The 14,310-nt window shown below is 47.3% G+C and overlaps 1 protein-coding gene across 3 annotated transcripts in view; it reads right to left on the minus strand.

The window, feature by feature from the left end:
* TRIM66 (tripartite motif containing 66) overlaps nucleotides 1-14,310 on the minus strand; it is a 57,628-nt gene that overhangs the window by 23,071 nt on the left and 20,247 nt on the right. For 2 of the 3 annotated variants that reach the window (XM_045484409.1, XM_045484410.1), the window contains exons 2-8: nucleotides 8,252-8,355; nucleotides 6,672-6,819; nucleotides 5,671-5,803; nucleotides 5,226-5,342; nucleotides 3,808-3,922; nucleotides 3,109-3,255; nucleotides 825-942 (exon numbers count right to left, since the gene is read on the minus strand). In XM_045484409.1, coding sequence (XP_045340365.1) covers nucleotides 825-942; nucleotides 3,109-3,255; nucleotides 3,808-3,922; nucleotides 5,226-5,342; nucleotides 5,671-5,803; nucleotides 6,672-6,819; nucleotides 8,252-8,355 — 882 coding nt within the window. Of the gene's footprint in view, nucleotides 1-824; nucleotides 943-3,108; nucleotides 3,256-3,807; nucleotides 3,923-5,225; nucleotides 5,343-5,670; nucleotides 5,804-6,671; nucleotides 6,820-8,251; nucleotides 8,356-13,816; nucleotides 13,866-14,310 lie in introns of all 3 variants that reach the window. The other variant, XM_045484411.1, reaches the window with a different exon arrangement.

Below are 14,310 nucleotides of genomic sequence, written 5' to 3' on the forward strand. Positions count from 1 at the left end.
CAATCTTGTGGCTTCCTCGCCTCATTGTTTTGATGAGGCTTGCTTAGGGAAGACCCAACAACTTGAGAGCCAGAGGTGTGTTCTATTCATCTCTGATCCCTCAGCACCCAGCATGGGGTGCTGGCCCACAGCAAGGGCCTGCCAAAGGTCTGCTGAATTAAATCAAAGTGGAGAGGGAAGCAAAGAATAAATCTAAATATTATGCTTCTCTCTGTCAAGTTCAAAAACCTTCCATAGAGGTTAACAACCCAGATGAAGGCAGCAGTTGGCCGTTAGCTTAACAAACCTACCATTGGGCCATCAACACAGGTACAACCTCAGGTTGTCTACATTCTGCCTAAAGACTCAATGTCAGAAAATCACTGCAGCAGGGAGGGCCATGGATTATCTGTCCCTCCCTCCTTCCCTCACCTTGTTGCTGATACCCATTTTGTGCCTACGCACACGAATACCCTTGTATGGCCACAGAGACAGAGGTTCACCTGAACTGCCATACAGCAGTGTGAAGAGCAGAGCCACTGTCTTGTTTCCTCTAGCAATGAAACCAAGGTAACAGGGACATTCATGCAGAATGGAAACCTCAGATTTCAACTGGTCCTGTTACAAAAGTCCTGCATTGCCATTGCTATTTAAGTTGTCCCCCTCCTCAACCCCACCTCACTCGCACACACACAAAATGGTCTGCTGAGTGACTCCATGACCACTGGCAGTCTCAGGGAGTGCCTTCTCTTGGGATTAGGCTAACCTACCCAGTAAGCTAAGAAGATGCTCTCTATTCATTGTTAGCACTTATGTAAAAGCCCACAGGGTGGGCCCTGACTCACCAAGGGAAGCCAGTTGCTTGGTCCAGAAGTTAGGCTCCCAGGTGAATCTGATACTCCAAGGGGAGCCAGGATCTGTGTTACAGTTTGTCTCCAGCAATCGCTGCATCTGAAACACAATCTGACAACAGAGCCAAAGGTCATTTCTTTGGGCATCTTGCACCTGAATGACAACTCCCTCTCCCTCACTCTTCCACAGGGTGAAGGGCTCAAAACCATAGGTCTTTAGCCTCAGGTCCCCCATATGCTCATTTCCTTGCACCTTGGTATCTTCACATCCCTTCCCCTGACCTTGTCCCCTCCCTGCCCCTACCAGCTCATGCCCTTCCTCTTATCCAGGTTTCCTGATCCCCTATACTTTTATCTTTCAGGCCTTGAATGGTCTATAATTCTCCCTCAGACATCACCTGCCTGGCAGCCCTCTCAAGAGTTGCATTCATTCTTCCATAACCTTGATTTGAAAGCCTACAAAGGCAGACATTCTCTGAGCTCCCACTGCTGTCCTTCCATCCATATGTAACACCCCATCCTAACAACTGCCCTCTTCCTCCCTCATCACTTCCATCTATCCCCTATCATGAACTTGTCCATTTATCCAGGATTTTGGCAAGTGTCCAACTCACCCTTGCCATCATCTAGTTAACCAATGCCTCAGTCAGCATCTTGGCCTCTTCCTTCCTCTCTTTCGTGTCAATCACCTTCAGCCCTCTTTTCAGGTCAGCCACCTCACCCAGACCTTTTCATCTTCTAGAGACCTTCATCTCTAGCAACTGGCCCCTGCTTTAACTAGCTCTCACTCTTTCTGAGCATGCTTGCTCCTCAACCTTACCGAACTCCCCAAGCCCTGTGCCATTGGTCCCTAGGGCCATTCCAGCTTCCCATCATTTTCAGTAACAGTATCACTAGCGCTTAACTCCCTCTGCATCACCACAGTCTATTAGCCTTACGTCGATTCAGACATCCCAAAGCCATGTTATCTGGGGCCACTTCAGTGATCACTAACCTCGGGGGCACCCTATAGTCCTTTTTCTTATCACTTCTTTTCTTGTTGGCTTCCTCTTCCACTGTCCTCGATGACTATCTAAAGTCCACACTTCTCTCCTCAATTCTACTTACCCAGTGCCTAATTCTCCTATTATCACCTCCTACTTCAGAAAGGACAAGAGACACAAAAGACAAACTTCCCCAAACTGGTACCATATGTACCTCCAACCTTAACTACAGTATACTGAGACCTTCCTGTTCTTCCTTCTCAGAGGGGTGCCCCTTCCATTTAGGGTCCACTGGTTCACTCTAGGTCCTATTTCTTCCTGCCTTCTCAAGATGCTCACTCCACCACACATCTCCTTTCTCAATCATCAACCTCTTCTCCCAAAGAAACTTGCACAAATGCCTTCCACATTTAAAAAAAAAAAAATCAATCCTCCAAATCCATCCCCTTCTCAAGCTACCTTATTTCCCCTCTTTTCACTTGTTTCTAATTCCTCCCCACCTCCTCTAAGGCCCCTCAGTCTAGCTTTTCACCCTCCTGTTTTGCTGGAATTTCTTTCAGAAGATCACCAGGGACCTCCTGATTCCCAAATCTCAAGGCTTCTCTTCACTACTCCTCTTTCACCTAGGTAGCGACAATAATGTGGACAACTTGAAATGTGAAACTGTTCATTTATGTGCACCACACCCTCCTATTTTTCATGCCATCTATGACTATTTCTTCTCACCGTCCTTTACTCTTCTTCTTCCTTTGTCTATGCTGAAAATGATAGTATTGCCCTGGGTTCCAGATTTCTTGTCCTCTTCCTTCACACACTCTTCCGAGGTGATACCACCAAGATCCCAGTTACTCCTACATCTCTAGCCCCAACCCTGATTTTTCTTCTGACTTCCAGACCCGTCAAGCAAAACAGATTTTGGACATCTTCGAGATGCCCTGCAGACACCTTAGATTCAACATATACAAATATAAACCCCACCAACTTCTTTCAAAATTCTTTCTCCTTCTGGTCTTCACCATCCTCACAAGCCCAATACCTCAATATCATCCTCGATGCCTCCTTTCGTCTTAGCCCCCATTTAAACCCAAACAATTGTCTACGGGATGCCCAGAACACTGCTGGTGTCTGGGCTCATGTCTCAATCCATGACCTAACACAGGACTCCAAAATTTCCCACCTGAGTTGTCTGGAGGAAAGCAAGACCATTTTAGCACCTTGGCACTGTGGGGTTTGGTAAAAAGATGCTTATTCACTTACTAGCCCAAAGGCAGTGATTGATGAGTTGGAGCTCTTACCAGCTCTTTGCTGAACAGGAAAGGGACACTGGTTTTGCTGCAGACAGCCCAATTGATGAAATTCTGCACATGTTCAAACTGGCGGTTGAGAACCATGATGCTCTGTAGCTGTTGCTCCAGCTTCCGCTTTCTCTCATTAGTAATGCCCTGCGTATGTATGGACAAAGACAGAGTCCCTGATCCTGTTCTTGGACTTCAGTCCCCCTGTTTGGGGAGTCTGGTGGCCTGTGGATTGGTGTGACCCTGACAGGGTCAGATGAGATTGTGCCCCTGAGAGGACAACAGTGGGACAGAGGGACACAGGAAGGGAGGGAGGAAGGTGGGTGGATTTTATAGTGCAAATATGAAATGGGTGATAAATGAACGAGGACATGAACAAATGCCTACATCTCTTGGGCATAACTTGTTTCATGATCCTCTCTTCCAAGGCGATAAGCGTCTATAGACCAGGAAGGCAGATGACTTAAAGCCTTATAGCATTGATGGGAGTTTGAACTGATTTTCCAGCCCCTAATGAGCCATCCTCCCCAAATTAGACTGGACATTTTAAGATATAGAGAACAGCAGAAAGCTATGGAAACTGCATATCTGAATTCCAGCCAAGGGGGCTCTAAGCCCTGGGACTAGCTTGATATGTGCCTGGTTTCTGACCCAGGGAGATCGCCAACCCAGCCATCTGATCCATCTGTCCACATATACCTCCAACTCCTCTATGAGCCCATTGGCCTGTTTGTTCAGCTCATTCATCAGAACCATCTTGGCCATTTTGATCTGGTTTTCCACCTTCCTGTGTTGATGCTTCACTTCAAAAATCCTATAAATAGAATGGGACATAGCATGATGAGCCCCTCCTCCAGGCCCATGATGACCTAGAGATAACAAACAAAACAGCCAACAACTTAGAGGCTGCCTATGTAGATCAGGGCCCAGCAGGCACCAAATATAAAGAAATAAGAACCCTCCTCCACCACCCTACCCTTTGCACACGCAGCCCACTTGATCTAAGTGGGCCAATGGCCCAAAGTTCAACCAGGTTTTCTCTAGGTAAATATCAGGTCCACACTCAAGTCAACCCAGCAGCTCACTAGTTACACAGCAATGGAGACAGGACAGAAAGAGTGAGTATGAGTATGACATCGTGTAATCTGTTGTCTTAAAAAGGTGGATACTCCACTAAACAATGCCATGCAGTAAAAAGAGCATGGGCAAGGACAGAAAGAAGACTAGTGGTTGCCAAGGGCTAGGGATGTTGGGGGGAATGGAGAGTAACTACTAATAATGTGAACTGGGTTTCTTTGGGGAGTGATAAAATGTTCTAAAAGTAGATGGTAACAATGATTTACACAACTTGTAATATACTGAAAACCACTGAATTGTACATTTTAAAAGAACAATTTTATGGTATATAAACTATAGCTCAATAAAGTTGTTTTTTTTAAAAAGAACACAGGCTTTGGAGTCACACATACCTAGCTTCCAAATCCAGCTCAGTCACTGACTAGCTGTGTGATCTCAGACAAGTCACCTAACCTCTCTGAACCTCAGTCTTCTCATTAGTACAATGGAGCTAATCCAACTCTAAGAATTGTAAGAATTGAACAAAATAATGCATGTATGATGTCCAACCCAGTGCCTGCCACATGATGAGCTCTTAGTGTCTACTAATTCCTCTTCCTACATTAAATATTAATGGTTCTATATCATTTGTAGATGTATATGGAAGACACTGGGAAAGGGATGATAAAGGGTAGATTTCCACTGAGTTACTGCACCCTCATGATAAACCCAGAATCTGCTTCGCGCCCTCATTCTCAAGTACCTACCCTGGCTATGTCTGTCATGGGCCACATTCAGGAGGCATGTGCCTAGGCTCAAACTCACACTGATCACCCTGACCTAGCTTGGTCCCATTTACCAAGTGATGGCCCAAAGCCCTTTCACTGGCCCTGAGACCTCTAAGTTCCAGGACATATGCCTTCTGGGACACATGCCCACATGCCCACATCTGCTTAACCTCATGTATTCTTCATAAGTACTACATCTGATAGCCTGATATCAACATCCAGGATGTCAAGAAACAGCATTTCCAGAATTGGCAAGGGGCTAGTCTGTGTTACCTGTCCTCAATTTGCTTTGCAGAGGTCTGTAGATTAGATTTCTTATGAGCCACCTGTGTAGTCACACTTTCCAGAAGCATCCTCTGGTTTTGCAAAACTTCTTCAAGATGTCTACACCTAAAGAAGGTGGCAGAGAAAAAGCTGAGGAGATCCGAGTATTCTTCTGAGCATGCCAGTCAAGCAAGAACCCCCACCATGTATTGTCTCAGCCAGGCCCATGGAAGCTGGGATTATTACATCTAGGGAAAGTCAGATATAGTGCAGAGTCTTAACCCTTCAGGTCTTCTCCAGAGAAGCCCCACGGCAAGAGCAGAGAAAAACTCCAGCCTCAGGGCTCCAGATTGGCGCAGGCAGAGAGAGGATTCTGATGCACTGGGAGGCCAGCACTAGCAAAGCAGAGTCCAGAACCCTCCCAGGCCCCCTTTGAGCAGCCAGCCATCCCTACCTATGTTCTTTGTGTTCCACCATGAGGCAGCTATGGCATGTTAGAACATCACAAGTCTCACAGAATAGCTTGAGCACTTCTTGTGTGTGTAGAGGACAGTACAAGGCGAAGTCCCCAGAACCACCAGTCACTCCTGCCAGAGAAGACAGAGAGAGTGGGCTTCTCTTGCTCAGGAAGACTCTCAGTTAAGCTCCACTGAGCAGCCCTCAGCCCTCAATGGACACAGGGGAGACACAGAACCTGGAGGAAAGGTGGTGCAGACAGGAGAGGCCTCTCTTTGGGCCAGTGAGTTTCCAGGAGCACAAGGAAGAATGTGAGCTTAGCCCGGCTGGATTTGCCCAGCTGTCCAGAAATCACACACCACCCAGCGCCAGGTATCTCACCACCTGCCAGAGGCTGAGGAAGGGGCCTGCTACTGCAGCACATGGATCTTCTGCAGAGTAATGGATCCTCTAAAATTCAACCTAAAGCTCTTCATTAACCAGGGTGCTTCTTCGGGGGCTATAGGCCAGGTCACAGACCATTAACTCTGGTTCATGTGGGTGTAACTAAGGTAAAAACCTTCCTACAGTTCAAGGACCTTGGGCAAAGACTGTCAAGGAGACTGTCATTGAAAACAAGTGGCAATGAATGGGCCAATGGACAAGCCCTGATCCAGGCTGTTTAATTATGCAAGTAACTAAATAGAAGTGAGGCATGATTGTTCCACTTAGAGATGAAAGTAGGGAACTCGGCTAGCACTCACAATAATTCAGGACTACTCTTCCCTGCACGTCTCACCCACACTCACCCCTCCCACCCCCAACAAAGGAGAGCCTAGCCATGAACTTGCACTGTGGCTGTGACTCTGGAGGAGACATTTTTCTTTTGGGAAAGGCTCTAAGACCACCTTTACCTTCACCCCAGTAGGGAGACAAGGTCAGAGAGCCACTCTCCAGAGGTTTTAGGGGCCAGAACTGCTTAAGGGCACGTGAGCCAGTGGGGGAAGCAGGGAGAGATACCTGGCGGGCCCTTCTGGGCCCGGGGAAAGACAGGGCCCCCGGGGGCTGGGCCGTGCCGGTGCTCCTCCGTGCAGGAGCTGCACAGCCAGCGGTTGCAGTAGGTGCAGAGGATGTGTGCTGCCCTCTTCTCCTTGCACTCGGAGCAGTTCTGGAAGCAGAGAGGTCTGGAGTTACTGACAGCATCCTCAATTGGGCCTGCCTCCATGAGGGACTGGGGGCCTGTAGGGCTATTCTCGATAGGGCAGTCAGTTTTGGAAAGCCACCTAGGAGTGACAGTGGTGGCTTGTGAAGGAAATCATCCTTTGTGACTAAAAGAATAGTGGCCACAGGGACTATTCCCTCAAGTCTCAAGCTGAAGATGAGGAGAAGGCAAAGATCTACTTCCCAGGCGACATAGCCTGCAGGGCATGGCAGATGGTTAATGGATGATGCTGTGAAAAAAGCACACAGCCAGTGTTAAGGAAGCACAGGGAGGTTTCCAGGAGCTCAGTCTAGGAGTTGCCAGGAAATATTTCATGAGGAAGTGACTTCTGATTGGATATGGAATGACAGGTAGAAGTTTCCCAAGCATGCAGGGGAGTAAAATGGGAGAATACAGGCAAAAGCGGGGAAGTTCAGTGTGCCTGCAAAAAGGGAGAAGCCACAGATGTGGGAGTACACAGAAAGACAATCGAGCATATACAGCCAAGAAAGAACAAGTACAGACCAACTCTCAGAGCTGTGTTTCCACAACTGGGGCTTGCTGGACCCAAGAGAACCTAGTCCTCTCCTACCCCAAAGGTTCATTGATTTGGTCAGCAAATATCTGGCAGGGTAATGTAAAAACATGTGTAAAAAAGATTTGTAAAAAAGTAGCCTGTCTGTGCCTGGATAATATAGGCCATCAAAATAATGTGTATTCTGACAGCTTTGTACTCATACTGGCCTCTGACAAACCTACAGGGGAAAGGAGGGAAAAAAAGAAGAGAAATACAAGTGTTACTCATTAAACTATGAATTCCTTGAGAGAAGAGAACATGGATGTTTGTCTCCCTAGCACCCAGCACAGGGCCTGGCACATGTCAGACATTCACTAAGAATTCAATACAGGATCGAGTAAGTACACTGGCAAATGAAGAAAATGTAGTGCCAGGAATACCCCAGAGGAGAAAGGAACAGTAGGTGCCAGGCAGTAAGTGATGTAAAATTGCAGAAACTCAGAAAAAGAGGTATTAGTTGCTAAATATAGGCAAGATTGATTAACCCATTTAGCTGGTGTATAAGTTTCAACTGAGGGGAAGAAAAAAGGAAATAAAAGATCAGTACTAATATTTTTCAGTCAGAGCTGTAAGAGAGGGAAAAATAGCCCCATTTTACTTCCCCCAACTCAAATATTTTAATTCTCTTTAGATGGAGGGATGGATGGATGGATGGAAGGAAGGAAGGAAGGAAGGAAGGAAGGAAGGAAGGAAGGAAGGAAGATTAGGCAAATTGATGGAGGGGTAACAAGTCAGATGAAGTGATGGGTGAATAGATGAACTTACGGACAGGGGCCCCACAGATTTCTGAAAAGGATCAGTTGTTTTCTTGTCCTGACTTACCCTGGCCATCTTGGATTGCCCAGCAGAAAAGCACTGCAGAAAAAAATGCTCAGTTACATCCCTGGTGAGGTCCACTTGCTTACACCCAGGACAGGAGATGAGCTCTGGGAAGGGGGCAAAAAAGCAGAGTCAGGGCAACATGGCAGATTATACATAAGGCCTAGACACAAGGCTTTCTACTACACAACACCAAGGCATGTGTCAAAACCCCTTGCGCCAAAATGACCTGTGTTTGATGTCATCGTCTGCACTTACCATCTAGGTACTCTGGACATGACCACTCCTTTAGGGGCCGGCCCTACAGACCTCCTCACATCCACCTTCCCAACTTCCTCACAAGCCATGCTACCTGTTCTGCTTCTGATTAACTGGTGCCTTCCTGCTGCTCCCACTCCTCATTTCCCAGCTCTGAGACCCAACCTCCCATTATTGGCTAAGCTCCAGGGGGTCAGTTTATCCCAGGACACAGATCCAGCCACTAAGATTACCACACAGCAGAACTACTATAAAGATCTCAAAGCCAGAGCTTCTAGAAAGCTCTTCCCACAGAAAGCAAGGCCTCCCTGTCTGCTCATCTAGCAGATATTTTTGTCTTCTTACTGCCAATACCAATCAGTCTGCCCATGGGGCTCACAGAGATTTTGTGGGGCCTTCCCCACCTAGTCCATATTGCACGCCCTACACAGACGTATGTTTCACCTGGGTACACGAACATTTTGCCCTATCCCCTCTCCCCAGGGAAATGTAAACATCTCCAACACTTTCCTCAGTATACGGGGTTCCCGAACTACATAAGCAACATAGACTGCCACCCTGGAGACTAGAGTGCTCTTCGGGCCCACCTCAAGAGCAGGAAGCTCACTGGGTGCAAGGAAATGCGGCTCCTGGGGAGGGCCAGGTGCCTGTGCCCAGGCATGAGGGCCACCTGGAAAGGGGTGGCTATGACAGAGAATGCAGAGGTACCACCATAGTATTTTCTGCCTCATATCATCGAAATGATACAATGGCAGTTGCTCTAGACCTGCAGTTAGACAAACTTACGTCTAAACACAAGGTTTACCACCCAGTGACCTTGGTTGGGCAAGTCACTTAATCTCACTTAGCTCCTCAGGTGTCCTGTTTCTTCACGTGTGAAATAGGAAGGGAAAATAAGAGTTGCAAGGTTTAAATTAAATAATACTTGAGAAAGCACCTGATCCTCCACGAACGTTGACTTTGAAATCAAAACATTTCTCATATCCCATTTATGGCAAGGCAATGACCTCAATTATCAACTCTCCCAAGTGATGGAAGTCAGATAGTCTGAGAGGTAGAGTGAAAAAATAACCATAAATTCTCCCCCCACCCCCACAACCCCCCTGCATCCATGCTCTAGCATGGAGTCTATTCTCCACCTTTGAAGCTAGGCCACCTTCATCATGTACTCTGGACAAAAGAAAGCCACAAAAGTGATGCTGAACCAGTTCTAGGCCTAGGCCTCGAGTGGCTTTGTATGATTTAGCTCTGCCCTCAGAACTCTAAGACTTCCACCTGAACGACCCCAGGTTAGATTGCTGGATGAAAGACTACGCAGACAGAGGCCTCGGTTCTCTCTAGTGCTCACTTGAAGCTGTCATAAACCAGTTAGCCCCAAATGACTCACTGGCTGAATACAGACAAAGGAGTGAGCACAGTTGAGCCTAGCCAAGCCCAGCCAAGCCCCAAAGAACCAGCCAGAGAGTCCCAGCCCAAACTGCTGACCTATAGAATCAGTATTTTTAAACTACTAAGTCTTGAGTGTCTTATAATGGAGCAAAAGCTAACTGATCTATCCTGGAAAAACCAAAATCCACCAAATCATGCAAAGTAATAATTCAATACTTGTCCTCCCCTTCCCCCCACTGAAGAGACACCCCCCCCCCCCCCACACACACACCCCTCACAGAGCCATGGATCTGCAATCCCTAAGACATTCTCCTGCCTGTCAGGAACAGTGGCCAGAGGCAAAGAAGAATGCTCTTCATAGGTGTCATCCAGGGGAATTGGGTGACTGTCCCTCTCTTCCATTTGGCTCACACTGAAGAGACTCCCCTTATCTACCCCCAGGTCAGAAACACTGCTCTAAATGTTGAAAATAATTTCCACGAGGCTTCTAACCCCCTGGTAACAGATGCCCAAACATTAGTCTCATTAGCATCAAGGAAAAAAGGGAGAAACAACTGAATAGATCAGACAAGGCTTCATAGCACATCCTCTACTGCCCCTGGCCATAAATGCCACAATCCTCATCTTGGTGCTCAAGATGGCCTTACTTCACTCTAATCTTATCTTCAGCTTCACCTGCCTCACACCCTGTGTCCTTGCTGGGGCAAATATCTCTGCTGTCTTCAGATTGTCAAACCTCTGCATAACTCTCTTTATGAGAGTGCTGTTCCCTCTCCCTGAAATACTCTTTCTTTCAGATAAACTCCTATTCATCCTTTCAAACCTGTTCAAATGGTCTGCCTTTAAGAAGCAGGGTTGATTTCCCTCAGGATGAGTTAATTATTCCCTCTTCTGGGTTCCCACAGCACCCTGAACATCCTTCTAGTATGACAAATATCACATTGCATTTTAACTATCTGTTCATATGTCTGCATACAAAAATAATCCACAATTGGCACTAAAAGATATTGCATAATTTTTAGCAGATTGGACAATTATATTTCTTTGGGGTTTGGGTATCCCATGCGTATTCCTTGCACTCACAGCCACTGAAAGTAGTAAGAAGCCATCTGGAGGTTCTCAGGGTGATGAGAAAAAAGCCAGCCAGGATGATAAAGGAATCAGGTCTGATCTAGAGCTGTGAAAGGCTGTGAATTGAGAGATGTGGGTTCCAGGTCTAGGGCTGGCACTGTCTGTGTAACCTTAGGTAAGTGACCTCTTTCCCCTGAACCTTATTGTCTACATCCTTAATATGAGGGGAACAGGAACAGCAGGGAAGTGTGAATTATCCAACCCGCTTCCTCTGCCTAATGTACCCACTCCAGAAATATTCCCCTGGGCAAGACTGGATGGGACAGATAGCCAAATAGTGACCTGCCGATCGTCTTTGTCAGCAAGTCAGGGGACAGGCTTATGGCTTAGGGGAGGCCTACATCTAAAAGTCATCCCATCTGACAAGGGGCTGTCGTGGCAGACAGCAGAGATGGAATACCACCACGGCATTGGTACAAGCAGGCTCCAGGGAGGCTGTGGGGCCCAGAGTGGACACAGAGGACATGTGCTCTCTTTGGGTCATGACATCTTTGTCCAGAAATTCTTATCTTCCTTCAGAAGGCCCCTAGCCCCCATCAAGCTGTGTTAACCTTGAGCTTTTGTTTCAATGGGGTTCCCCATTCTTCAGTGCGAATCCCAAAATAAAGTTTTATTTTAGACAACTATAATACATGAACCCCTAGGGCTACAGATGTATATACAAAATAACCAAACATCTGCTTATAATATTTAACATTTAATGTTTAATATTTAGTCATCAATACATATTTAAATCACATATTGCACAAAATATTTAGATATGTTTCTTTTTTTTCTATCAGGATTATTCAAGCCTTAAGCTTTTATTTCATACACAGAAACATCAATTCTGAGCAATGCAGAGCCAGGGCCCAAAGGCCACACACCACCATCCCTAGAGGAAGTGGGGTTCCTGCCTCCCGAATGAAGAAGTCACAGGCCCCAGAGGTTCTTCTGGGGACCTACGAGCCTGGGAGAGAAGTTCTGAAAGCTGAAGGCGTTCAGTCCACCTGTCATAAGAATGAGCACTCCCGTCCCTGGGGTGGATCATTCTTTTACCACCACTCCCTGCACGAGACACTTTATGCATGTTATCTCAGTTAATCATCAAACCACCTCTGAGAGGCAGACATTATCCCCATTTCATAGCTGGGGAGACTGAGGCTCTAAGAAGTTGTCATCTGGCAAAGATCATATGAAACAGGAGCAGAGCCATGATTGGAAATCAAGTCTCCCTGCCTCTAAAATCCACCCCTTTCCAGAGCACCTGGATGGCTCAGTCAGTAAAGCATCCAACTTTGGCTCAGGTCATGATCTCGCGGTCCATGAGTTTGAGCCCCGCATCTGGCTCTGTGCTGACAGCTCAGAGCCTGGAGCCTGCTTCAGATTTTATGTCTCCCTCTCTCTCTGCCCCTCCCTGATTGCACTCTGTCTCCCTTTCTCAAAAATAAACAAACATTAAAAAAATCAAAATCCACCCCTTTCCATTATGCTATATCTCTCTAATTCAAATGTAAACAAGGTAATTTTATTTTAATTAGATAATTTTATTATAAGTAAAACATGCCATAATAATGATCAGACTCTAATTATGACCTGGACCCAGCTTTGGATTATGGGAATCCAGAAGGAAGGAGCTGGGAAGCCAGCCCCATCTGTGTTTAAAGTTTTATAAAATAGACTCCTTGAGAAAAGGCAGGCGAAGAAGAGTTTTTCTGTGTGGTAATAAATCTGGGGACAGTTTCATATTATAGAACCAGTGGTTCTCGAACTTTGTTACATATTTGAATCCTGTGGGGCACTTTAAACATCCTGATGTCCATTCCATATCAATTAAATCAGAGTTTTAGGAGGTGGAATCCAGGCATAAATATTTGTTAAAATTCCCCAGGTGATTACAACATACAACCATGTTTGAGAACCAGCACCTCAGAGAGAGTCTCTCCTACCCCTGTGCCTAAGTCTGATAGCTCTTTCCCCACACCATGCGGCTGAGGAAGGCAGGATCGGCCAGTTTTAAAGAGGCTCCACAAAGTTAGGAAACATTTTGAACGTGGAGGTGATGTATTTCCCCTCTGGCAAGGAAGAGAAAAGGGCACATTCCCACCAGACAGCAGGTGTTCTGATACATGGGTACCCTGGGGACCAGCAGTGAGCTGGAGGACACCTCCTGCCCCCCCTAACTCCCAGCTCCACTGAAGGACCCAGGAGCAGACTTAGGGTGCTGCCTGAGCTTTGGCACTACAAGCATGGCTGCTGGGGCCTAGGGTGCGCTGTGCTCCGGACTGAGTGAGGCAGCAAGGGACAGGAGTCAAGACTGGGTAGTCCACCCTTCAGACGTGAACAGCAGGGCCAAGGCAACCTGGGCACCAGGGGGTTATGGTGGGAGAGATATCCCAGGGAGGTCTCAAGAAAGCTAGCATTGGGTCAGCTCAGCCCACCAGGTAGGGGCACAAAAACCCCCGTCACATAAGCCTGAGCCTGGTGCCAAGAAACTCACCGAGGGTTAAGAAGCCCTTCATTCTACAGCTTTTGTCCAGGGCTCCAAGGAACTTTACAGCTGGAGCCCAAGCTCGGACTCCCAACAGAGCAGTGGGATCCTCTGAGGCAGCCTGATGCTCCCCTGCCAGTTCTCACCTGTAGAACCAAAGCTGGACAGACCTAGCTCTGCGCTGTTCAAGTAGCCAATTCCCTCACCATACAGATGGTGACATGGAGGCCAGAGAGAGGGAGGGACTTACCTGAAAACCACAGAGCCCTTGTAAAATGTAGGTGCTGCCTTGAACCACTGGGCAGTCCTTGATTACCTACCTCTGTATCCACAAGTAAGACATTCTACTCCACAAGCCTCTGCCAATCACTAGGCAAGGAGAGAAAAACTACTCTGTGGTAGTATCCTCTGGCATGTTGGCCATCCTCACTCCTGCCCTCCCACCCGAGGGGAGCCCCAGGGTACAAGGCATCAGCTAAGCCCCCCACAACACAAGCCCCAGCAGCCTTCCTCCAGCCCATAACTCAAAGCAGCAACCCCCTCTAGAAATACATTGCACCCATTCCCAAGATGCCCAGTCCCTGCTAGAAAGGCAAATTTTGATCTTAAGGTAACTGCTGCTCCTGCCCCTGGCTGCCAGCAGGCTTACCTGAGGCTCTGTTGCCCTGTGATTAGAGCAACACCTGGGAGAGAAGTCAGAAGAGCGACAGGTGAGACCACCACAGGTCCCAGAGGACAGTGTTTACCAAGTGCCCAGGAACACCCACCCTGCGTGCTGCAGCCAGCTGGGCTGCAGGGCCTAATAACCCTTGGG

The sequence above is a fragment of the Leopardus geoffroyi genome, chromosome D1, assembly GCF_018350155.1.
Source record: "Leopardus geoffroyi isolate Oge1 chromosome D1, O.geoffroyi_Oge1_pat1.0, whole genome shotgun sequence".
NCBI classification, from domain to species: domain Eukaryota; kingdom Metazoa; phylum Chordata; class Mammalia; order Carnivora; family Felidae; genus Leopardus; species Leopardus geoffroyi.